Source organism: Haliotis cracherodii, unplaced genomic scaffold (assembly GCF_022045235.1).
Source record: "Haliotis cracherodii isolate W230 unplaced genomic scaffold, xgHalCrac1.p SCAF_3, whole genome shotgun sequence".
Taxonomy (NCBI): domain Eukaryota; kingdom Metazoa; phylum Mollusca; class Gastropoda; order Lepetellida; family Haliotidae; genus Haliotis; species Haliotis cracherodii.
In genome coordinates this window covers 56,365,025-56,391,459 of record NW_027266286.1, presented here as the reverse complement: position 1 = coordinate 56,391,459, position 26,435 = coordinate 56,365,025, and the positions used below count along the sequence as shown (strand labels likewise).

General features: G+C 42.8%; 1 protein-coding gene across 1 annotated transcript in view; it reads right to left on the bottom strand.

Moving 5' to 3' along the window:
- Positions 1-501: 501 nt before the first annotated feature.
- LOC139474974 (uncharacterized) overlaps positions 502-26,435 on the bottom strand; it is a 44,086-nt gene continuing 18,152 nt past the window's right edge. Inside the window, exons 2-4 of the mRNA XM_071258176.1 lie at positions 13,167-13,263; positions 4,120-4,180; positions 502-937 (exon numbers count right to left, since the gene is read on the bottom strand). Of these exons, the coding sequence (XP_071114277.1) occupies positions 754-937; positions 4,120-4,180; positions 13,167-13,263 (342 nt within the window). The 3' untranslated portion in view covers positions 502-753. The remainder of the gene's footprint in view (positions 938-4,119; positions 4,181-13,166; positions 13,264-26,435) is intronic.

Below are 26,435 nucleotides of genomic sequence, written 5' to 3'. Positions count from 1 at the left end.
CACTCTCACTTTATCTGCAATTTTAGTTCCCCCAAAGCAGTTACACTGCATACTCAGCCTAAGGAGACTATGGGTAAGGGTGTCAATGTTTTTTTATGAATCGGTTAACAATTAAGCAATCCCATGTACTTGGCGATGCCTTAAGCTTGTGTCAGAATTTGACCCGAATGAGTACATGAATACGCTATATTTCCTTTCAACTAGGGGGCACGGGTGGCCCAGTCGTCTAAGGCGCCGCGATTCGCTGTGCAGAGTTGCGTCCCTTGGGCACGCCAGAAACCTATGATTGTGGGTTCGAATCCCGGTTCGCCCCGATTATGTTTCTAGGTTTGTCAGCACCATACCCGTGCTCGTGGGTTTCACCGAAGTGGTAAACGTCGGAGACCTGCATCACTTCAGGCTTTCCTCCCACATTAAGCTGACACGCCGCGATATAACTGGAATACTGTTTAAAGTGGCGTTACATCTTTACATAAGACTCAAACATATAGCTGCGTGTAAAACAAATTTAATGCCATATAGTTGTTAATATTTACAGAAGGAGCACAACGAACAAAGACGATAGAAACTGTTGGAACACAGTCGGTATTCACAGTAACCGTACATATTAAACATACAAAATAACTGACATTGGTCTGTTTCTTGAACGCCTTCTCCACCACCTTCGCAGACGACAGGAAGTCACGTGACAGCCCACACGAGATTGACAATCTTTGAGCTGATTGGTTGAAATTAAGATCCCAGTGAGTGACGTCACTTCCCCCATGCTCTCGACACGCATCTGCAGTTCTGCATCCAGAGGTTGCATCTACAGACCAGCCTGCGGGGGTTGCAGCATGTCTGCTCGTACTCCGAGGACCATGGGACACAGTACTGGTTCCAGTCTCGACACTCGAGGGTCTTCCGGCGCTTGCTCACGTACCTGTAGGACACGCGTCTGGAAAAGGGAGACAACTCTTAATTTTTGCTCAAAACAATTTGCATGTTTCCTTCATCACTGTAGATACAGGGGCTAAGACGACGACTTTTTCCAACATCTCTATTCCTATTATTACCACTGATTACAAAGTCCACCGTTACAGTTCTACAGCAACTTCCACCTCAATAGGGGGCGGTCGGGTAGCCTAGTGGTTAAAGCGTTCGATCGTCACGCCGAAGACCAGGGTTCGATTCCCGACATGGGTACAATGTGTGAAGCCCATTTCTGGTGTCCCCCGCCGTGATATTGCTGGAATATTGCTAAAAGCGGCGTAAAACCATACTCACTCACTCACCACCTCCATAGTCAAGTGGAGAGACCGTCTGCCGGAGAGCGGAAAGTCGGTGGTTCGATCCCCGGCCGCGTCATACCAAAATGCTTTAAAAGATGATACTTGATGTTACCCTGCCTGGCGGGAGACAGTAAGGGCTAAAACAACATGCCGGGGAGCTATTCGTAGCCATCTGGTTCCAATGAGAACACTTTGGGAAAACGTCCAACCATTAATAAATTTGATCCAGCCGAAAGACGAAATGTAATGCTGAGACAAAATGTTTTTTAAACCCGTATCAGTTATGACATTTGTAAAATGAATATTTTTACCAGTCGGACATAAAAAGCGATTCTATACAACAAAGCATTATTTTAGCGTTGTTCTTAGGTTTGGTAATCTGAGAATTTACTTAAAAACTACAATCACCGTCCTATTTAATAGACCCGAATGATGAAACTCGATTCGACCACGCACGTAAACACACTACCGCTGAGGGCCTCGAAGAAGCGGTTTCGCCTTACACCGAACTGCGACTTCATGAAGTCACGGAAGTAAAATAATCTACGTCACTGATAAATTGACTTATAAAACACGATAGAGCAATAAAATGGAGGTTTATGAAGCTGCACTAGTATTTCGGTATATGTAGTATTCATGGCGGGTCTGCGTACGCCATACACTGGCTTCTGCATTCAACAGAGGAATCGAACCCTGCACGTTTTTACTCACTGTCAGCAAGAAGCCAACATTATATATTTTCTTGTTATACACAGACCGGGGTACACTGCCATGAGCGGTATTTGAATTTATTTGTATGCACGCCCTGATATAATCGGAACACGGAATCGGAATGGTGGCGTTAAACCGTTAACTCACTTACTGGTAGTGCACGACAAGTAATAAAATGAATTAACAATATTAGACTTGTATACTCTGCATACAACGACATCCTGCTTTCCCAACTGACCAAAATGATGTCCAATGCAATCCCCTATTTGGGCTGCTACCACATGTTCCCGTGTGAGTTCAGGTGAACAGTTCACTTGCCTTTGCATGTGTTTGTACCTCGGAGGGTGGGTTGGGTTGGGTTGGGGTAGGGGTGGGGTTGGAGGTGGGCAGGATACGAACACCTGGTGTCATCACCATTTCATAGTGATTCATAGACACATAGTCGTGGTAAAGGCGGAGAAAAGATCAAATATCTCTTTGGATGACAACTTCTTTATTTTATTGCTGTCTTCCAAAAAGATATCGTGTCTTTAGTGTTACTTACCAATTTCAAAAAAATCCAAAGAAACAGTTCGTTATAGTCGGAAACGTACAATGGACACTGCTAGCTGAGTTTTTTTATGGCTTTAGGAGGAGTTCTGTCGCATATATTTTCATGAAGAAGTTTGAATTTGTTTTGTTTTCATTCAGAACAAGGAACTCGTCCACGTTTATTGATTTTGTATCATCTATGAAATGACAACGCTTCGCAATGAAATAAGAAAGTGTAAATAATTAAAGGGAAAGGCTTGCTTTTCGCCCACGACGTTTTAACAACTCGTTAAAGTTTGATCATGATTTAAGCACATGTCTTCCGCGGAACTCCGGGTTAGAATCGATAACACGCAACGTATACTTCCTACACAACCTATATGTCTGGATCGGGTGGTCAGGCTATTTACTTGGTTGAACGCATGTCATCGTAAACCGATTGATGGCAGTCAGTGGATTGCCTGACACATACTCGATTATTTACAGGCCTCCGTCATATAGCTGGAATATTGCTGAGAGCGGGGTTTAAAAACAACAGAAACATCTGATGAGATTAGTTCTTTTTGTGACCGTGTACGTCATACCAATTGCCGTTTGTCTTTTTGTTTCTCAGTTCCAGTCAGATTTAGTGTTTGTCTGCGTAAAACCATACTCACTCACTCACTCAATACAATTTCGGTTTGAAGATGAACAAATGAGTTCCGAAAGACTTGATCCAAACTTGCTGGGGCTGACATCTTCCTGCGTATAGTGCCCCTTTAACTGAATAGTTTCACTGAACACGTATTACTGACAAATAAAATTTATTTTATTCTCCTTTTATGCTGTATCCCCGTGGAATTTCCCGCATAGAACTGACCCCCCCCCCCCCCCCCCCCCCCCCCCCCCCCAACACACACATACTCTCCTTCAGCACACCAAGCAGGTCTTTCTCATAGTATCAATCAATTAATTGTCTGGTGAAGACTCGATTATTAACAGCCGCAGTTTTGCTGGAATATTGCCGAACTGGGTGTAATATAAACAAAAAAAACAACGCTTTGACGACCGATTGTGAGGATTTTGCATTCACAGACTGGACAGTCAATCAAAGCATGTAAAATTGAGCTGTTACTATAAGATCATTGCGAAAGATGTAAATAATAGCGACAAAACCCTTTCCATATTCATAAGAAATCTCTGCTATAGCATGAGCATGTGTGAGGAACCACTATCAAGTATTGATGATACCAGGTGTTGTCGTAAAGGTGAACGTATCCTGCCCTACTGGTGGCAAACGTCACAAACACATGCAAAGGCAAGTCAATTGTTGTTCACCTGAAATGACACGATAACATCTGGTAAAAGTTAAAACAGGGAATTGCCACGGACATCATTTTTGTCAATGAAAGCCACAATCTGATTCAGCAGCTGCAGAGATTAAGTATTTGGTAGGCATCCTTGGCTTCACATATCAAGGATGATTCGAGGTAATAAGTACAAAAGCTTCGGGACATGGCTTAATGACATCTGATGGCATGTTTGCCAATGGCTGCATGCAGATGACCTTAGAATATGAGGACATTTCCCCGAGCATAGATAAGACCGAGTTTCCATGGTTACCAACCTTTTTATACTCCTAAGTTGTTGTAGAGCTTCGTCGTTCCTTCTTTGTCTGTTTATTAGGTCTGGAAAAACAAAATGACAGAATTAGATTCCACGATAAGTATTATCATCCCGTAGAGACCATGGATGATTGTAGGGAGGACGGGAAACCTATCAATCATACATCTACACTAAATGGACAAAATACCCATAATAACCTCTCACACGTTCCACAATTTCACTTAAATCGGCTCGTAAAGTCGTAACCATATACAACACAACTAACGCAAAACAACATTATGGTGTTCCATAGAGCCATTACGGACGTGTTCCATTTCTAATGAAAAGTTTGTTGACACATATCAAACAAATATGAAAATTAAACCCTGAAAGCACACAAATCAATAGAAATGTGTTTATACTTTATACCGTTTGCAAGGACTATGATTACATGTTCGACAAGGGCGGTCGGGTAGCCTAGTGGCTTAAGCGTTCGCTCGTCACGCCGAAGACCCAGGTTCGATTCCCGACATGGGTCCAATGTGTGAAGCCCATTTCTGGTATCCCCCGCCGTGATATTGCTGGAATATTGCTAAAAGTGGATTAAAACCAAACTCACTCACTCACTCACATGTTCGACTAAAACGGTATCGCCCACGTGCATATGAGCGTTCTAAGATAAATACCACAAGCATATGAGACACTGCGATTTATATAAAGTCGTCCTAAAATGTATGTAAAATCGATGTACTGTTATGTATGTAAAGTCGACGTACTGTTATGAACGTAAAGTCGACGTACTGTGAGGGATGTAAAGTCGACGTACTGTTATGTACGTAAAGTCGACGTACTGTTATGAATGTAAAGTCGACGTACTGTGATGAATGTAAATTGTATATAAAGTTGACACCTCAGAATCATGTTAAGTCGACGTTTAAAGATGTATATAAATGACAACTGTCTTATCAAATAACTGTTCATAAGGTCACCGATGCTTTCATTCTGATGGAGAAAATCGAACCCAGGTCTGCGTCGGGACCAAGCAAACCCCACAATCAAATAACTAAATCTAAAAAATCAGAGACTAAAGAAAGCGTATTTAGTGTGATGTATGTGGAAGTATATGCCGCTTTTCACATCATTCCGTCAATATTTAGGCGGGGGGACAACAGAAATAGGCTTCACACATTTTACCCATGTAAAAAAAAGAATCCGGGCTTCGGCGTGACGAGAAAACACGCTAACTATTTGGCTATCCAACAGTTCAAAAACCTCTTCATACACATATGTGAATATGACATAAACACGTATGGAAATACATTCGCTAAAATAATATTTTATCGATTTCGTGAGTTTTAAAAGGGCAATACTGGCATGTTTGTTGAGCTATCAGCATTTGTATTTGAAAGGTTTAGTATTACATATTGGCGTGACGTATCCTTGAGGGAAATGTTGAAATCATTTGTTGACTCAACGATATTTCTCTATCGAAAAAGGCCACATTTCGAAATCAATCTTCTCTCCGTACAAGCATTCAGTAAACTTTGTGTTATGACAATAATCTCTAACCCGTCCATTCAGTAGTATGAATTATCCCTAGCTTATTATCCCTGGGTACGCCTCCGTGGTCTAGTGGGTAGAGCGTCTGAGCTAAGAGAGGAAGGTCGGTAGTTCAATTCCCGGCCGCGTCATACCAAAAGACGTTAAAAGATGGTACTTGTTGTTATCCTGACTGGCGCTCGGCAAACAAGGACTGGTTGACTTGGAGTATGCTGTCCTGGATGGGATATCCAAGTTAAAATGGTGGCATGGTATCTCAACTGGCTAGCACTATAAATCGGCATTGGTCCGGACTAGTACAAACAGCAGCATATATGGTTTGAACACTATTCCACAAAAGTAAATTATGTCGAGGATAACAAAAATGGCTGCGCCACACTCGATAAGATCTACATATTATTTGGCAAGAAAAGCCAAATGTCTTTTGAACTGGAAGATCGTATTGTAGCATTCAGACAGAGAATATATTGGGAGACAAATGAAGCGGCCAATAATTTTCGATCGAGTGGTTCCAATATTGAAATGAGTTTCAATTTAAGCTATTTGTAGACGGAGACCAGTGTAACGGTACCTGAATAGGCTGACTTATCTCGGAATCCTGGTTCATAACGAGTATGTGTATCATCTGTCACATATTGCTGCAGATTAATTGTAATGATAGCTGAATAAGTATGTTACGAGATCGTGAAACAAAAGAGGAGAATTACAAATGGCACACTGCATATAGTTTCTGTTCATAAACATAAATTCTATAACAGTCATAACTTAATGGCTATCGTGTACTTTATTAGTTGTTCTAATTACCCTGGTCAAAAGCCACAACGGACGGACTACCACGGACTGTGTGGTTACATAGGTCCGTGCACCTCCTTACTGCACAATTTCATATGGATATACAGTAAACTACGGTTATAACGAATTCAAAGGGACCACTATTTTTAGTTCGTTATAACCGCAGATGCATATATACAGCAAATATATAGCCAATTGACGGGGCCAAAAAATCAGTTCGTTATATCTATCAGTTTGTTGTAAGCGTGTTCGTTATAAACGTAGTTTACTGTATACAGAAAAAGCTGAGAAATGAGCATACTAATATTTTTAATGTTTAAACGTGTATCCGAATTCAGTAAGAAACCTTTAAAAACACGATTGCTTGGATTATCAATGTAAAGTTGGATTATCAATGTAAAGTTGGACTGTCAATGTAAAGTTGGATTGTCAATGTAAAGTTGGATTATCAATGTAAAGTTGGATTGTCAATGTAAAATGTATGTAAAATCGACGTACTGTTATGTATGTAAACTAGTGTCCAAAAGAAACGATACCAACTTATTTTCAAAATTGTTTTTTACTAAGTGAATTGTCTAGTATGAAAACATGCCAGTTCGTATTGCACATCCCAAACACAGCATAGTCGATAAAAAATACCGGGAACACGTGATCACTTCCGGGAAAAAACGTAAATTTCGTGAAAGTGACATTTCCCTCTCTAGTATGTTCTGCACGTGCAAAAAAAATACTGTATAAAACGGCTGATCAGACACGTTGATATCACAGCAACAAAAAGAACACAAGATATGCCACGTTTGACAGCCATCGAGAGAGAGAGAGACGTTGGAATGGTCCAACAAGGAGCGTCACACGTCGACGTCGCCAGAAGGTTGGGCTGCGCACGCATCACTATCACCAGGTTGATGCAGCGGTTCCGTCAGATAGGTCAGACGTCAGACAGGCCCAGGAGCGGAAGACCACGAGTAACCACGCCCCGTGAAGATCGTTACATCCGGGTATTACACCTGAGGAACCGCACCGTAACAGCGACGTCCACAGCGGCTACAGCACTGGGACACTGGATCAGTCGACAGACCGTCTACAGGAGACTACGGCAGTATAGTATCCGGCCACGTCATCCCTACCGCGGACCGCTCCTGACGCCTCGACACCGGAACAACAGACTGATCTGGGCCAGGCGAGTTCGACGTTTGCAACGGCGGGACTGGGCACGTGTTATGTTCTCTGATGAGAGCAGATTCCTCATCTTCAGAAACGATGGACGGCAGCTTGTATACCGACGATTTGGTGAACGTTTGGCGCCTAACTGTATCCAACAGGTCCGGCCGTTTGGAGGTGGAGGGTTAATGGTTTGGGGTGGCATATGTGGTGACGTCAAAACGATGCTTGTCGTAATTCGTGGAAACCTGAATGCACAGCGTTATCTTGATGACATCCTACGGCCTGTTGTGGTGCCCTTTATTCAGCAACAGCCTCGTGGACTCCTTTTCCAACATGACAATGCAAGGCCACACACAGCAAGATTGACACAGAACTTCCTTGCCAACGCCAACGTACAGGTTTTGCCATGGCCGCATGTTCACCGGACATGAATCCCATCGAGCAATTATGGGACCAGCTCGATCGGCAAATCCGACGTCGCCGTGTGCCTCCAGTCAACGTCCAGGACTTGGAACGATGTCTCCTCGAGGAATGGCAACGCATCACTCCCAACGTCATCAGTCCGTAGGCGTGTTCTGGCATGTATTGATGCTCACGGTGGACATACCCGCTACTGACATGACTTTGAGACGTGTGGTGTGACATTTCCCGTTGTTTCTGTGATCAGTGCTCTAACGAAATGTTCATTTTTCGACCCCACCCATCTTTAAAGGCTTGTCATATTGGTTGTACAGATTTTAATGAAATGAAATTTTTGTACAGATGTTGTGAAAGGATTTCTCAAAAGCATAACACCAATCCTAAACTTCTGCATTGTTTAGTTTTTCTTTTATGTCGTTGCAAACAGGTGGTATCGTTTCTTTTGGACACTAGTTTATGTAAAATCGGATTTATCAATGTAAAGTTAGATTGTCAATGTAAAGTTGTATTATCAATGTAAAGTTGGATTGTCAATGTAAAGTTGGATTATCAATGTAAAGTTGGATTGTCAATGTAAAGTTGGATTATCAATGTAAAGTTGGATTGTCAATGTAAAGTTGGATTATCAATGTAAAGTTGGATTGTCAATGAAAGGTTGGATTATCAATGTAAAGTTGGATTGTCAATGTAAAGTTGGATTATCAATGTAAAGTTGGATTGTCAATGTAAGGTTGGATTATCAATGTAAAGTTGGAATGTCAATGTAAAGTTGGATTATAAATGTAAAGTTGGATTGTCAATGTCGAATATGTAAAAAAAGTCGAGGGGCGCAACGATCAGAACTGAAAACTGAAGTTGTTGAGGTGAGTTAAAATCTGTGATCAAACAAATTAATTTATTTAATTAATTAGTCTATAAATCCTCGTGTGAAACACATCGCATCGTCCCTGTGCCAGGTTGTCCAACGTTCATAAAGAAGTGTGTCTCTCAGCGATGTTAATGTTTCAGATGGCAATGTCATTTAAGTGGTTTTCTTCTGATGATTTACATCTAAGTACGTATTGTATATGTGACATTTGTTGCCCAAATGGGTTTTGAATTAGCATCTCAACAATAAGGCTAGATTATCTGATCAATTACATCTCTTAATGAGTGTCGTTAGCAAGGGGCCTGTTTAATGGACTGGATATCAGGGCAATCATTCCAGGCGTTTTTCTCACACCATCTCAATCATACAGAACACATCGGAAATGCCTCGTGCAGAACGTCTTGATTTTATTGCAGTAATCAATACACAAACAGCAGTGCTATATAATCACTCAACGGCTTGGTGTATTCATACCAAGAGGAGAAATTAGCGAGGCTTCCGATCAATCAGTGTTAGTCACGCCCACCCCTTCCACGACTTATCATTACACCCTCCAACACAAACCATATCCCCTCCCCCCACCCTTCTACTGACAACCCACCTCTTAAAAGCACCCCCACAACCATCTGTCACAACCCCTTGACACCCTCTGACATGAGACCGCCCCCGCGTTCTAGTGGTAGAGCGTCCGCCCGGAGAGCTGAAGGTCCGGGGTTAAGGTGTTAAACAAGGACTGGTCGGGGTTCGATCCCCGGCCGCGTCATACCAAAAGACATTAAAAGATGTGACTCCCTGGTGCTCGGCAATAAGGGGCTAAAACAAGGACTGGTCGGCTCGGAGTCAGTATACTGTGTCTGAGTGGGGTATTAATGTTAAACTGCGGCATGGTATCTCAGTGTGCTAGCACGATTAATCGGCATCAGTCCCGATTAGTCCAAGCTGCCACACACACACACAGACATTCACACACAGACACACGCACACACACGTGCGTGCACGACGCCATACAAGTGCAATAATTTTTGACGCGGCCTTAAACCCCATTTCACCTCACCTCACCCCTGACATGTAACACGCTAGAAATGACGGTAAGAGGTGGACCTGGTTCTGTCCAGAACGTAGTGCTGCTTTTGGAATTTCATAAAATCAAAGTTAGGTGGTGGTGTGAGTGTTGTTCCTGCAGCCGTCCTGTCATCTGAGAGTTTGGTGCCAGCATCTATATAAATGCTTGCTTGTATTGGAAACATGCAGCTTCATTTCCTTATTCCATCTTTGTACGAAGCTACAGCTTCATCCAGATATAACAAGGTTTGAAATAACCCATTGTTGCGATCACGCTGGCTCTCTATTACCCACAGGCAGAATAACCCAGGCAGTGGTGTTTCAATGATACAAAACCATCACAACTTGGGCATAAATATGCAATTAAGAAAAATCAAAGTTTGTTTGTTTCTTTTTTAACGCTGCAGCTATATGACGGCGGTTTGTAAATAATTAAATCTGGACCACACAATCCAGTGATTGATATCACGAGCATCGATCTGGGATACGGTAACATGCATGAACCAAGTCAGTGACCACCCGATCCCGTTTGTCGCCTCTTACGACAAGCTTAGTCGCCTCTTACGACATGCCTGGGTTGCTGAAGACCTGTCCACCCGGGATCTTCATGGGTCGAGGAAACAGGTGGCCCAATGGTCTCACACACAGCTATTCACCTCATCATCAGGTGTCATGGGTTCCTGAAGACCTATTCTAACCCGGATATTCACGGGTACATTTGAGTTCATCTCAGCAGGACGTTCGTTCTAAAGTAATGTTCTTCTGTCCATGTTGGGCGGTCGGGTAGCCTAGTGGTTAAAGCGTTCGCTCGTCACGCCGAAGACCCGGGTTCGATTCCCGACATTCGTACAAAGTGTGAAGCCAATTTCTGGTGTCCCCCGCCGTGATATTGCAGGAACATTGCTAAAAGCGCCGTAAACCCATACTCACTCATTCACTCACTCACTCATCTCAATACAAATTCCCAGCCACGGAAAGAAACGGTTGACAAATATTTCAGCGTTATGGAGGCTAAACTAACACGTCGATAACGCATACTAAACACAAAGCACGTTTCAATAGTCCCCACTTCAGATACCATTCTTAGTCAATAAACAGCAGGACACGTAGTGATTTTTCATTTATTTCGTACACTTAAACTAACCCTTCCGATAAATTTCCCGTGAGCTATCGGCGTCTGCGGTTGTCAAAGCGCATGACAACACCAGTCATTCACCGCAGCTGCGAGATAAAGAGGTCACCGAGTGTGTCTGTTGGACGTACAATCCGTGCAGCACGTGCTGAGAAGGCTGGGCGTGCAGACAGTGGGTTCTGTGGTTCTGTGTTACAGTGGGGCGTTGGATGACCCTCGCTACATCGGACAACAACAGCTAAACATTTTAATCTTTCTTATGTTTTTAAAAGCATATGATAACACATTAATTACGCAATACAGAAGTATTAATTTCGGTGGAATTAGAAGATTAAACAATTTGTCGATGATTCAGCTACATTCATATTGATGCCAATCAAATAATTTGATAGAATACATGAAGACGAACTGTATCGTAAAATATTGCAATAGTCGGTGTAACGACAATCTAACATGTTTTCACAAAGATGATAAAAGCGTGTCTCTGACGTCATATTAAAGTACCCTAATGTTTTGTGTGTCAACACGTGCGTAAATCGTGTAATCATCTTCATGATGCTGCAACAATAACATTCTCTGCATCTTTGATCCTAAACATGATGTGGTACTTAATTTCAAATAAAAAAGATGCATTGCAAAGCTGCATATGAGGACGCCGATTAACTGTTTAGATACCACAAAATAGAATCTAATAAAAAATACAACGATTATGTTTCGTAATTGCAATTGTGTTAGTTCATGTTTCTAATAGCGTGTATGGTTGATAAATCACATCCACTAGAGAGTTGTAAACAAGTAGGGATGGTTTACACCGCTTTGTGTTCACGTGGTGAAACAGCCTGGGTGTGAGGGGTGAAACTTATGCTTTAACCACTGTGCTACATCGCTTGAGTGAGTAAGTTGGGTTTAACACTGTTCTGAACAGAATTTCAGTTATTTCACGGTGTTAGTCAATTTTGGTACAGAAGTCGAAAGAGATGCGGATCTTAAACATTTACCACTTTGAACCCACGAGCACATGTGGTGATACACCAGAATCAGAATCTTGACGAAACGAACGGATCGAACGGAGTCAAACGCACGATCATAGGATTCTGGAACGACTAAGGGAGACAACTCTACACTGCGGCACCCTCGACATGTGGATAATTCAGGACATTGGGTTCTACCTACCATCTATCACACATGGAGTCTACACCACAGTCAATACAGTATAGCAAGTGTACGTCAGAGACACAAGAGTCAACTGACTTCATGACGTAAAAGGCGACTATGCTTGTCGTAAGAGGCGACTAACGTGATCGGGTGGTCAGGCTCTCTGACTTGGTTCATGTTTGACATCGATCTCAATTGCGTGTTCCGATTATTATGATGTAACTTCTGGATTGTCGAGCCCAGACTCGATTATTTACACACCGCCATCACATAGCTGGAATTTTGCTGAGTGCGGCGTTAAACAACAAACAAACAAACAAACTGACTTCAAGATAATATACCTCGCAATACCCCTGTCCTCTCACGGCTTGGTTCTGCGAGCATTGGCTTCAGACGTTATGCTTTAAACGGGATATCGTTCTGACGGGCGAACAAACCTTTTAACCTCAAGGCTTACCCACTGACAGTAAAAAAATAACACGTAAACTAAGACAAATTTGTACCATAAGTAAATACAAAAGAATAAGGTTTTGGCTTTATCAAATTAACTGTTAAATTTCATCCCCGCCCGTCCCACTACCAAAGACCCCGCATCATTTCACACTATTTTATATTTTGTCAAACTACGCCACACACTTTCCAACAAAACATTCATGCTTCGTGTGAGCAACATCCGTCGATAGGTATTGTACACAGATGCCTTGAATTATTTTACAGAAAAGACATGTACAAATTTAAATGCATTGTACCTACGACTTACTTTTAAGACAAATTTGGAAGAAAGTCTTAAAAGTCTTAATTTATTGTGGCCTCAGATCGACTCAGTACTGAGACGAGGGTGTGGATAGATAATAATGCTACTGTGAGACGGAGGAGAGAGCGTAGTAGCGGGAGAGCGAGGAGAGACTCACCTTACCTCTGTCGTACTGGGAGGATGCGGACTCGGGTACTAACAGCAGCAGCAGGACGTAGAGGACGCCGGACAACTGCAGCAGCGACACCTTCCACCAGCTCTACAACACAACACGGAGTTCATCATAGATACACATCGACACCTTCCACCAGCTCTACAACACAACACACGGAGTACAACATAGACACACATCGACACCTTCACGGAGTTCATCATAGACACACATCGACAACTTAACGGAATTCATCATAGACACACATCGACACCTTCCAAAGGCTCTCCAAGACAACACACGGAGTTGATCATAGACACACATCGACACCTTCACGGAGTTCAACATAGACACACATCGACACCTTCCACCAGCTCTACAACACAACACAACACACGGGGCGGTCGGGCAGCCAAGTAGTTAAAGCGTTAGTTCGTCACGCCGAAGACTCGAGTTCGATTCCCGACATGGATACAATATGTGAAGCCCATTTCTGGTATCCCGGCGTGATATTGCTGGAACATTGCTAAAAGCGGCGTAAAACCAAACTGACTCACTCACTCATTCATAGACACACATCCAAGAACATATGTTCAGTTCGCCTGTCACATGTATATCCAAGAACACATACATTTTCAGTAAGTTTATCACAGATAGACATCCACGATCATATATTCAGCATAGTTATTATAGATATCTCACGGTGGCTTAAGATTGATCCAGTCGCCACCAAACAAACCAGTTCTTATAATAGTAGCGCAACGTACCATTGGGGACGAATGTTTCAAATATAGTATCAATTCTGCCACGTCAGCAAGTACTTTGTAAGCTGCGACTGAGGTATTGCGACATGCCTCAGGAGCCTACGATTATACCCCCTGGTCGAATGAAGACAAAACACCGACACCGACACCGACACCGACACAGACACCGACACCAACACCAACACCGACACAGACACCAACACCGACACCGACACCGACACCGACACCGACACCAACACCAACACCGACACAGACACCAACACCGACACAGATACCAACACCGACACCGACACCGACATAAACACCAACACCGACACAGATACCAACACCGACACCGACACCGACACCAACACCGACACAGATACCAACACCGACACAGATACCAACACCGACACCGACACCGACATAAACACCAACACCGACACAGATACCAACACCGACACAGACACCGACACCGACACCAACACCGACACAGACACCAACACCGACACAGATACCAACACCGACACAGATACCAACACCGACACCGACACCGACATAAACACCAACACCGACACAGATACCAACACCGACACAGACACCGACACCGACACCGACACCAACACCAACACCGACACCGACACCGACACCAACACCAACACCGACACCGACACCAACACCGACACCAACACCGACACCAACACCGACACAGACACAGACACCGACACCGACACAGACACCAACACCGACACAGATACCAACACCGACACCGACACCGACATAAACACCAACACCGACACAGATACCAACACCGACACCGACACCGACACAGACACAGACACCAACACCGACATCGACACAGATACCAACACCGACACCGACACAGATACCAACACCGACACCGACACAGATACCAACACCGACACCGACACCGACACAGACACCAACACCAACACCGACACCGACACAGATACCAACACCGACACCAACACCGACACAGACACCAACACCAACACCGACACCGACACAGATACCAACACAGACACAGACACCAACACCGACACAGATACCAACACCGACACAGATACCAACACCGACACCGACACAGATACCAACACCGACACCAACACAGACACAGACACCAACACCGACCCCAACACCGACACCGACACAGACACCAACACCGACACCGACACGATAGTACATATTGTTGAGGATATGAAGCCAATGCGGATAATCACCACAGTCTATATGATGACATAGGACATGTCTCAGCCAGTAGACGATGGCTTCAATTGGATTGACAAATTATGGTATTTACGACAAGCTACAAAGGCAACTATATGTGCCCACAGATAATTGCTGAAACCAGATAAAGCTACGACCTCATCAATCAGAAGTACCGTCTTTCCCTCCCACGCCGATATTAGCATCATCTCCCACTGAGTGAATTACGTCTAATCCCGCTATACTTCCAAATTTCATTTGATCTCATCTCAGCATATTATTCTATGTCCGCTCCAAGCGAGCAAGATCACTTCTAGGTTTCGATCAGGCGGCTCACAAAGGCGTGGGATATTTACAGCAATAGTTTTATATGAATAATGTTTATATTAATAAAGATTATTGATTACTGATGGAAGTGGGTAATAACTTGTAACCATTGATGCTGATAGTGGTGTGAATCCGAGGCATTAATGGATGATTTCTGTAAACGCGCCATCAACTGTGACAGATTCAGGGCAACACTTGAAATGCGTGCACTAATCATATTCCTCTGTCAATAAACTCCAGATGTAGTGGAGTCTTAAGATACGAGGCTTCTCAACTTTATAGCAACCGACATCCACAAACACTGCCACACGAAATGGCTGGTTCGAAACACCTACAAGATACAAATCAATCTATACTGAGCAAAACAAGTTAGGGATAATGAATATTTTGTGGATTTTTTATGAATTGTGTGTTCAGTCTTCACCAGGGTGAGTGAATGAGTGAGTAAGGTTTTAAGCCGCTTTTAGCAATATTCCAGCAATATCACGCCGGGGGACACCAGAAATGGGCTTCACACAGTGTACCGTTGTCGGGAATCGAACCCGGGTCTTCGGCGTGACGAGCGAACCCTTTAACCACTAGGCTACCCGACCGCTCCAGTCTTCACTAGAAACAAACATCCCCCAAAATAATAATGATCCCGGAAGTTACCATTTTTTGTTCAGTATAGTTCGATAGCATATCGATATCCCTCTTGCTGGAAGTCATGTGCTCCTGATAGAATGTCAAGCAGATTCGGGGGGCACGGATGGCCCAGTCGTCTAAGGCGCCGCGATTCGCCGTGCAGAGTTGCGTCCCTTGGGCACGCCAGAAACCTATGATTGTGGATTCGAATGCCGGTTCCCCCCGATTATGTTTCTATGCTTGTCAGCACCATACCCGTGTTCGTGGGTTTCACCGAAGTGGTAAACGTGTGAGACCTGCATCACTTCGGGCTTTCCTCCCACATGAAGCTGACACGCCGCGATATAACTGTAATACTGTCACTCACTCACTCTAGCAGATTCGTTCATAGTATTAAATTGATAACAAATATATCTTTGATATGTGATCGTGAGTTCCAATCAATTGCTGGAGGCGAGGTGTAGTGAAATGGCGTTTACCGTCAGGTTTATAGCACTTATATAGCGCGTTTCCAGGCGGGCGAGCGTGCGGGCGTGCGTGTTTGTACTAGTCCGGACTAATGCCGGCGTTATAGCGCTAACCCACTGATATGCCATGTCACAGTTTAACCTGTATACCCTACTCAGACACAGTGTACAAACTCCGAGCCGAACAGTCCGTGTTTTATCCCCGAGCGCCGGGCAGGGAAACAACAAGTAATATCGTTTAACGTATTTGAAATGACCCGGCCGGTGATCGAACCACCGACCTTCCGCTCTCCGTCAGTTGCCCGATCTTTTAGACCACTAAGCTGAACCCAAAGCGCTGGACGTCTAATATGCTTGCATCACGAAGTTAAGCAGACACCCTGAGATATAACCCAGCTAATGTTGCCGTTAAGCCCTCACACTCACTCATTCACTGACTCACTCACTCCTCGCTACTGCGTACACCTGAGTAGCGACCAGTCTCTGTCCGACTGTATAATCAAAACTTCACCGCAAGAGAATAACCAGCCTCTCTCACCCGCCGAAACAGATTCCACTGGGCGTAATGGAAAAAATGGTGATGAACATTATATGAATGGCGGGGCGGTCGGGTAGACAAGTGGTTAAAGCGTTCGCTCGTCAAGCCGAAGACCCGGGTTCGATTCCCGACATGGGTACAATGTGTGAAGCCCATTTCTGGTGTCCCCCGCTGCGATTATTTCTAAAAGCGGCGTAAAACCATACTCACTCACTCACTTATATGAATGGATCACTGAAAACCCAGTTGAGGGGTGGAGTGAGTGAGTATGGTTTTACGCCGCTTTTAGCAATATTCCAGCAATATCACGGCGGGGGACACCAGAAATGGGTTTCACACATTGTACCCATGTCGGGAATCGAACCCGGGTCTTCTGCGTGACGAGCGAACGCTTTAACCACTTGGCTACCCGACCGCCCCTAGTTGAGGGGTGGAATTTTCAGGGCTGCTATACAAACTTGAACGAATGTCGACAACACGGATCAACGTTGTTCTATTTGGGACAGTCCATAAACCTATATTTTACGTATGTGTTTAACCGCTATGAACGTTAACGCCTTCCAAAAGATTACTGTTAGGAGAATATGACACCTCTTTAACATTGAACCTTATCTATGACAAGTATATATATAGGCTTTAAAATGGGAAGACTGTGTCACATTTCAGCTGATATCCGTTCCTGCTAGAAGGAAATGACTTAGGACCCGTGTCAAAATCGTGGCGCTAAGACGATCGTACGTACACGATTCAGTAAATATTAACGAACAAATACATCTTACAGGATGTAATCGGGTTTTTTGTTCGCATTACCACTGTGTAACGCGCCACTGCAAAACACTCCTTTTCCGTTGACCTTGTATTCAACCTTCGGCGTCTGCTCTGCTGTTGAAAATGTCTGTTCTATTTTTTGTGTGAAAATGAAATAAAAGCCAATCCTATCGCAGGCAGAAGTCATTATGTGACGTGGCGTACACATTGCCGAGTCTGGGGGTGTTCGCAAAAGTTGAAGCTGATTTCAATAAGGCTTTATTGCGAAAAGGACAATAAATACTAATACGCAGGTGTTCGTCGTCATTTCGGTGAAGGTTAAAGCGGACGTGGAATTCAGTTTCGACTTTTCTCAAATAAATCGGAAAGAGCAAAACTACATAGCTGAAAACAATATAACTATATGTCTACAGGCTGATATAGTCCCTTAGATGGCGGAACGAGACGAAAGTAGTCGGTTCTTTCTTAATCGTCTGGAAATTTGATTACGCTCAAAAGCAATTCAGACATGGCAGTTTGGGAAGGAGTTTTGGGGTAATTGAGTGCTCCTGTCTGCACTGTTTGCCATCACCGTGCGCTGGTTAGCAAAGTTCATCACACAGGCAATATGTAACGGAGATCACCTCATCTCAACTTACGGCGATTTCTCTATCCTACGTTGGCAATACCAAGTGAGTATATCATGAACAACGATGTTCAGCGTACCGTTGCTCTGCGTTCTAAATTAACAGAACAAGTCTGGAATATCACTTTAAGCCCGTCAAATTTGATGTGACCACAGCAGAAATATGCCGACGAGAGACATTCGTTCACATTTCTGAAATAATTTAATCAGCCAAGTCACAGAGTCTGACCACTCGAGAATTCACGAGAATTTTTTGTAACCGAGGTCCCCACTGGGTTCTTATCTTGAGAGATTTTGTCATTGTTCTACCGCTTGACTGCCATACCAAGTATTTTGTAAACAGTGATGCAAGTCTAGCGACCCCTCTGCGTCTCACACCGACCCAAAAATTAACTGAGAGTTTTAATGTCTAGAATTTCACTGACAGCCAGTCAAATCCGTTGTTACCACAGCAGAATGATATGTACGAACTAGAAGCTCCGCTCCACAAATCCATCCTAGAGCTACGACTATCGTAAGTCTATGTTAAAGTGTTGGAGTTACGATCGTCTTTGCGCAACGATCGCTTTGTGACACCGGGCCCTCTTCATGACATCATGAAACATTGATCCACGCAAATGGGATATGATGACATGCATTAACCAAGTCAGCGAGCCTGACCACCCGATTCCGTTAGCCGCCTCTTACGACAAGCATAGTCGCCTTTTACGGCAAGCATGGGTTGCTGAAGACCTATTCTCAGGGGTCTGAAAGCATCAGCTGGGATCTATGCCGTCGGGTTACGATGACAAGCAATCAGGCACAGATCCCGATCACCTCATCTTAATGATGTATAAGACCTGGCTCTGACCCCGGTATCGCCACTGAGATATATGAAACGTTCAATAAATTATTTCTGATGATACCGCGATCAATGATATATTCATAATGAATAATGTATTGAACTCCTATTGATATTAACTATATATATGATCAAGTTTAGATGTGTAAGTTACGAAATTTGTGTCACGATATTTTCCTAATGTGATAAAACTGATTTTTCATAAATAATTCATACTTTCATAAGGAAACGTTACAAGACAAAACGCTTTAATCACGTGCGTGGGATATCTTTATACAAAGGAATGTGAAATTATCGATTGTTTTAAAAAATGAGGCAAAACTACCTTAATGTAGCAAACTGCCGGTTCAATTGATAAATCATTAAATTTTTATCATTCTCTGGTGCAAGCAGAATGTGAAGAGAAGAAAATTGCAGTCTGAAAGACTATCCATTAATCTTCGAAATGTGTATAATGTGCTAGTTATCAAGTCTGATTTGATTTTATATGCTGTTTATCAAACTGCACAGCCTCGGAATGTTGGCGTATCATGTCAAACAGAATAAATTGCCCGTTTATCATTTAGAAACATTTTTAGCCACAGTGAATGACTTAAACCACTCCTACGCATCTAATAATCGAAGAGGGGCGGTCGGGTAGCCTAGTGGTTAAAGCGTTCGCTCGTCACGCCGAAGACCCGGGTTCGATTCCCCACATGGGTACAATGTGTCCAGCCCATTTCTTGTGTCCCCTGCCGTGATATCGCTGGAATATTGCTAAAAGCGGCGTAAAACCATACTCACTCACTGGTAATCGTAGAAGTTGTCATCTCGTGATCCAACATATGCCTTTTTATGACCACATAATGAATTGTGTGAATGATGTTTTACGCCACAGTTAGATTTTTTTTTTATCAATGTACGACAGACTATAACTATAATTAAGCCTGTGAGATATTCGGCTAAAATTTTATCGAACAAAATAAATTGTCCTCAAAATTCTGAAAAAAATAATTACGCCAAAGACTGTTAAAGAAAGGGAATTACCCGCCTAAAAAAATACATTGTCGCAAGGTGATTTTTTTAAAACAAATTATTCAGGCTCTTAGTTTTAAACAAAAAGATATCTGGTTTTGTAGTTGGAGCTGAAAAAATATCTGATCCCATAATTACGACCGCCTCTGTGGTCTAGTGGTAGAACGTCCGCCCGGAGAGCGGAAGGTCCGGGGTTCTATCACCGGCCGCGTCATTCCAAAGGACGTTAAGGGATGGTACTTCTTGTTACCCTGCCTGGCGCTCGGCATAAAGGGAATGAAACAAGGACTGGTCGGTTCTGAGTCAGTATACTGTGTAAACTGCGGCATGGTATCGCAGTGGGGTAGCACTACAAAATCGGCATTAAAGTACTCACGGAAATGAAAAAAAAACTGTTTTTCTCAATTTAAAAATCGACACAAAGTGTTACGTAGCTGTAAATACGAAATAACAAAACAACTCGAAAAGTACTAGTCTGGATTTGCTAGTTTGATCTCAGTGAACAATACAAAATGTACTTTACAGGAGGTAATTTGTCGGCACTTTCAACATTCAAAAATAAAGCTAAGTCCAAATTGACATAGCAGAAACAGACTATAGGCATTATGCACCTGTTCTCACCTGTCGTCAAGGTGTCATAGGTCACCTTGATCTACTTACACCTGGTTATGCCCTGTTTCACAATAGTCTGTTTTATTCACAGTTTTACACACTTTTACGTCTAAAAAGGCATAAAAACATTTGATACGCTGTATTAGTACTTGTATCCTCCTATCCCCCCCTTCCCCCTTCGCTTCCCCCCCCCCCTTCCTGTTCCCTTTCCCCCTCCTGTCTTTCCTTTCCCCTCCTTTCCGTGAGTACTTTAGTATAAGCAGACACACACACGTGTAGGCACATCGCTATCAAGTGCAACAATCTTGAACGCGACGTTAAACCCCATGTCACCTCACCTAATCTCATCTCAATACGGGGCGGTCGGGTAGCCTAGTGGTTAAAGCGTTCGATCGTCACGCCGAAGACCCGGGTTCGATTCCCGACATGGGTACAATGTGTGAAGCCCATTTCTGGTGTCCCCCGTCGTGATATTGCTGGAATATTGCTAAAAGCGGCGTAAAACCAAACTCACTCACTGGTCAATACAAATTCCCAGCCACGGAAAGAAACGGTTGACAAATAACCATATAAACAGAATTGAGATATTTCAGCGTTATGGAGGCTAAACCAACACGTCGATAACGCATACCAAACACAAAGCACGTTTCAGTAGTCTCCACTTCAGATACCATTCTTAGTCAATAAACAGTAGGACACGTAGTGATTTTTCATTTATTTCGTACACTTAAACTAACCCTTCCGATAAATTTCCCGTGCGCTATCGGCGTCTGCGGTTGTCAAAGCGCATGACAACACCAGTCATTCACCGCAGCTGCGAGATAAAGAGGTCACCGAGTGTGTCTGTTGGACGTACAATCCGTGCAGCACGTGCTGAGAAGGCTGGGCGTGCAGACAGGTTCAAGGTGCCCGCTTTCTGTACAAACAAGCCAGGTTATCAAGTTCGATGTTGTTCCGCGTTATGTGTATAATACTGACGAATCGAATCCACACATGTGAATTAGCGCTGAGGACCAATCCTTAGTTTATTAGGTACACGGAGATTAAGAAATGGTATTAATAATCATATAGTTTGACGTATATAAATAGATCAGTCCGATAATGCTAGAGATGTGGTGATGAAAGCGGTGGGCACGTTTAATCATGTTTCAAATGCAAGTGCTATGTCAAACACATGACGTAGACATCATGACATATTAATCATATTACGAAGAAACGATTCCCCCAGCCATAAACAATTCGTATTACAAAAGGACGCGCCCCCTCAGCGCTAGAATTGGTCTTCGGCAACCCATGCTTGTCGTAAGAGGCGACTCACAGGATCGGGTGGCCAGGCTGGCTGACTTGGTTGATCCATGCTGTCGTATCCTATTTCCGTAAAGAAATGCTCATGATATCAATCACTTGATTGCCTGGTTGATATTTACAGCTGGCTATAATATGACTGTGCGGTTTGAAACAACAAACCAAAAAAACAAAGTACTCCCAACAAATTTCTTCAACAAATGTATCAACCCATTTTGTGCAATATCTTGCACGTGTTTTGTCTGCACGTGCAGCATGAGGAACTCTTGTAGATCATGCAAATATCCGATAGGCGCTTTGTGTACAAGCAATGAGCACCTGTCTGTAAACTGACATTTTGGTTCCAACAAGAGGCTTTTACAACGCCCTGAACTGGATATAGATGATGGTAGGACGAAAATACTTACAAAGGGCACTTAGCTGTTACATCAATATATTTACATCTGTTTACACCGTTCGTGTAAACTATTTATAACTCTGCTTTGAGATCACACAGAGTCGTTTCCAAGTTCTTTGTTTAATGTTATAAACAGAAGGCATGTCTGTGCAGCACTATGTAACGGTACATAAATACCATTGAAATAACAAATGTCAGGCTTAGCGGTGATTACAGTAAATAACTCCAGCGAAAAAGAAATTATTTCCAGGAAGTGGAGTAATTATGTGGAAACATCGACTAAAGATGTGAAAACACCATGAAATGATTATGCTCACAACTTACGAATAAGCCATTAATGAAATATGTTCCGGGTTGTTACTTCAAAGGAATTCAAATATTATATTTGTTTCACGGCAATTTAAGAATCTGTTATTAAATATTCAAATAGTTTTTACCTATTTCAAAGCAAGGATAAAGAATTAAATCAATAATGCAACGAGATTGGATAGGATATGATTCTATGGAGAAATACATAAATATCATTCTGTTTGTATTTCCATTTAATTGTCAGCTGATTATATATGTTCGGTGAAGCAAACGCGCTCAGGCCAAGCATCATATATAGTCCCAATGAATCTAGGATTCAAACTCATGAAACCTGATAATGAGGCGAATAGCTGTGTGTGAGACCATTGGGCCACCTGTTTCCTCGACCCGTGAAGATCCGGGGTCTTCAGCAACCCATGCCTGTCGTGAGAGGTGACCTAACGGGATCGGGTGGTCAGGCTCTCTGACTTGGTTGATGCATGCCATCGTATCTCAATTGCGTGGATCAATGCTCATTATATCAATTGCTGGATTGTCTGGTCCAGACACAATTATTTACACACCGCCTTCATAAAACTGGAATATTTCTGAGTGTGGCGTTAAACAACAAACAATGTGTTTTCTCAACGGAATGACATATTTCGTATCCCTATCCAACTGTGAGTGGTATGTGTCGGTGTGAGTCAGTGTATTGAGCATTTTATCTCGGTAGTAACCTTTCAACATCAGAGATACTTGCAGTCACTTAACGCTCTCCTAGCCAACTGTGGACTTAGATTTACAGGTCGGTATTGGCACGTGGGTGACAATCATTGCGCTACAGTAACTCTACATTGACATTTCTTATTTGGTTTTATTTCAAAAGAAACGGAGAACAGAAATCCGATTACAAAATCCATCACAACATCACCGCTTTTGATGTAATATGGGGGCGAAGTGAATAAAATTATTAAAACCTTATCTATGAACCTTTTTTTCGTTTGATCTTAATGTTTTCAGGAGAAGAAAGACTTCAAACTTCTTTTGATGTATTTATTGCCAAAACGCAATAACATCAGCTTTTGAATATGATGCTGTTTGTTTCTGAAATTCTTGTAAAGGTCATAAGACGTTTGAAATAAGATTTTTAATTGTGCGGACATAAATCCTTGTATCACGCCCATCGCGGAGAGAGTTCTGTAGACTGGCCACATCGGCATGACGAACCACATTCTAATATACCCTGGCAGGTGACGACTTAATCACCTGGGGTAGGTCGTGTATATTTGGTTGTTCTTATAAATCGCGAAGAGGCGGTTAAATCAAGCATTGTGGTTAATTCACTCGCGCGTCAGGGCGAAAACCCTGGTTTATGCCAATAGGGGTGCAATATGAACAGTTCATTCTCGGTGTCCCGGTTTGTTTGACTGGAGAGGGAGAGAGAGAGAGAGAGAGAGAGAGAGAGAGAGAGAGAGAGAGAGAGAGAGAGAGAGAGAGAGAGAGAGAGAGAGAGAGAGAGAGAGAGAGAGAGAGAGTACACGTACAACCACTGCAGCATTCGAGGCCTCCAGTTGGACGTATTGTTTGTGTGTTGTTTAACGCCGCACTCAGCCATATTCCAGCTATATGAGGACGGTCTGTAATTAATCGTGTTTGGACCAGGCAATTCAGTAATTAATATCATGAACATCGATACACGCAAATGGGACACGATGACATGCATCAATCAAATCAGCGTGCCTGACCACCCAGTCCCGTTAGTCGCCTCTTACGAAAAGCATAGCCGCCTTTACGACAAGCTGAAGACCTGTTCAAACCCGGATGTTCACGGGCCATTTGGATGTAAGTAGAACAGACTGTATATGCCATTGGTAATTGAACTCTGGTTATCCGACCTAATAGGTTTACACAAATGGTTCCAACACACACCCACACACCCACCCACACACAAAACAAACACTCACACACGCAATCTAACCCCACAATCCCCTTCAATTTGACGTAAAGGGTCGTAGTGCCGTATCATGAATTATTCATATCTTCATGAATATTCATAACTAGTTGAAGCTTCATTCACAAGAATCCCCAGCAATATAAAGTTCCCCGATCTGGCCGGCCGCTTTCTATATTTAGCTTTGCTTTCCAATTAGAAATTACCCATTCTCCTCAAACGTCAAACAACACTCAACCTTCAAGGTAACATGTCGCTGCTTTGGTTTTAATGGCTCCAAAGAAAATGGTTCTATATTCATGCAAGGCTGATGATGCCACTCAGAGTAATAACGGTTCATGATTAGGTGACATTAACTTTCAGATTTGGGCTTTATTTAATCTGTTCAACTTTCCCACCTCATCGGTGATGGTGCTTTATGTATTACGGATGTAACTAAGTCAGTTTTCTTCTCTCGAATCTATTGAATTTTGTCGTTGGATGATGGTAATTTAAGAAAGAGAAAAAATAATTCTCATGTTGGACTTTGGTTCCACTGGTTTGAACTTCGTTTCCATCGTGGTCATAATTAAGGGGGAAAATTACGAAAAATAGAGTTCTGGAGTGACTCTTTGCTTCTTCCGAAATATTAATCTCGTTTAAAATGTATGGTGTGTTCCGAATGTTCCTATGGCGAGACCACGTGATCCATTCGGGTCATTCTGGATCGTACCGAGCGTGTAGTTTATGAAAAATTGGAGTGACAATTGAAGAGAGGGTTCAGTACCATTTGTCTCAGAATGATGTACCCTGGGAACAATAAATAAAAGTGACAAAACCCTTTCCATATTTAAACGAAATCTCCGCCGATTGAACTATGTACTATTCCGACGATATTTTAATCAAATAGTGATTATACCAGGTGTTCTCTAAAGGGTGAGCGAATCCTGCCCCCTCCCCGCGTGACATCCGTCACAAACACATGCAAAGGCAAGACAACTGTTCACTTGAAAATAACACGGGGACATATGGTACAAGTCAAATAGGGAATTGCATCAGACATCATTTTTGTCACTGAAAATATCCTTCACATGTCTAACATAATTCTTTTTGAAATCTTTACCGAGGTCTTGAATATTGTAACTTTGATCAAACAACTTCTGAGGAAGAGTTGTATGACGCTCATTGTATTCTTGGTACAAAGAGCATGTTCGATTGCTGTGAAATAGAAATATAAATACCAAAGGCTGGATCTGCTGGAATATTGCTCGACATGTAGAGAAAGTTGACTTTTGGAAAGTTAAAGTCACCCCTCTTGTCATACAGTGTTGTGGAGAGTGTTTTGTAACTCTGAATGTTTTTATGCATAGATCTAAATATGAAACAGATGAAGCGGTCACACTCGTCTCAGTTGGGTAAATCTGTGGACGGGTATATTGATGGTTATTGAACGATATCAGATCATCGATATACCTGAAGCTTAAGTCAAACTTCTTGGCTATATTACATTCTTTAGATTTCCCAATAAGAGCAGAAATTCTGATTCATATGCATAAATAAACACATCAGCAAGA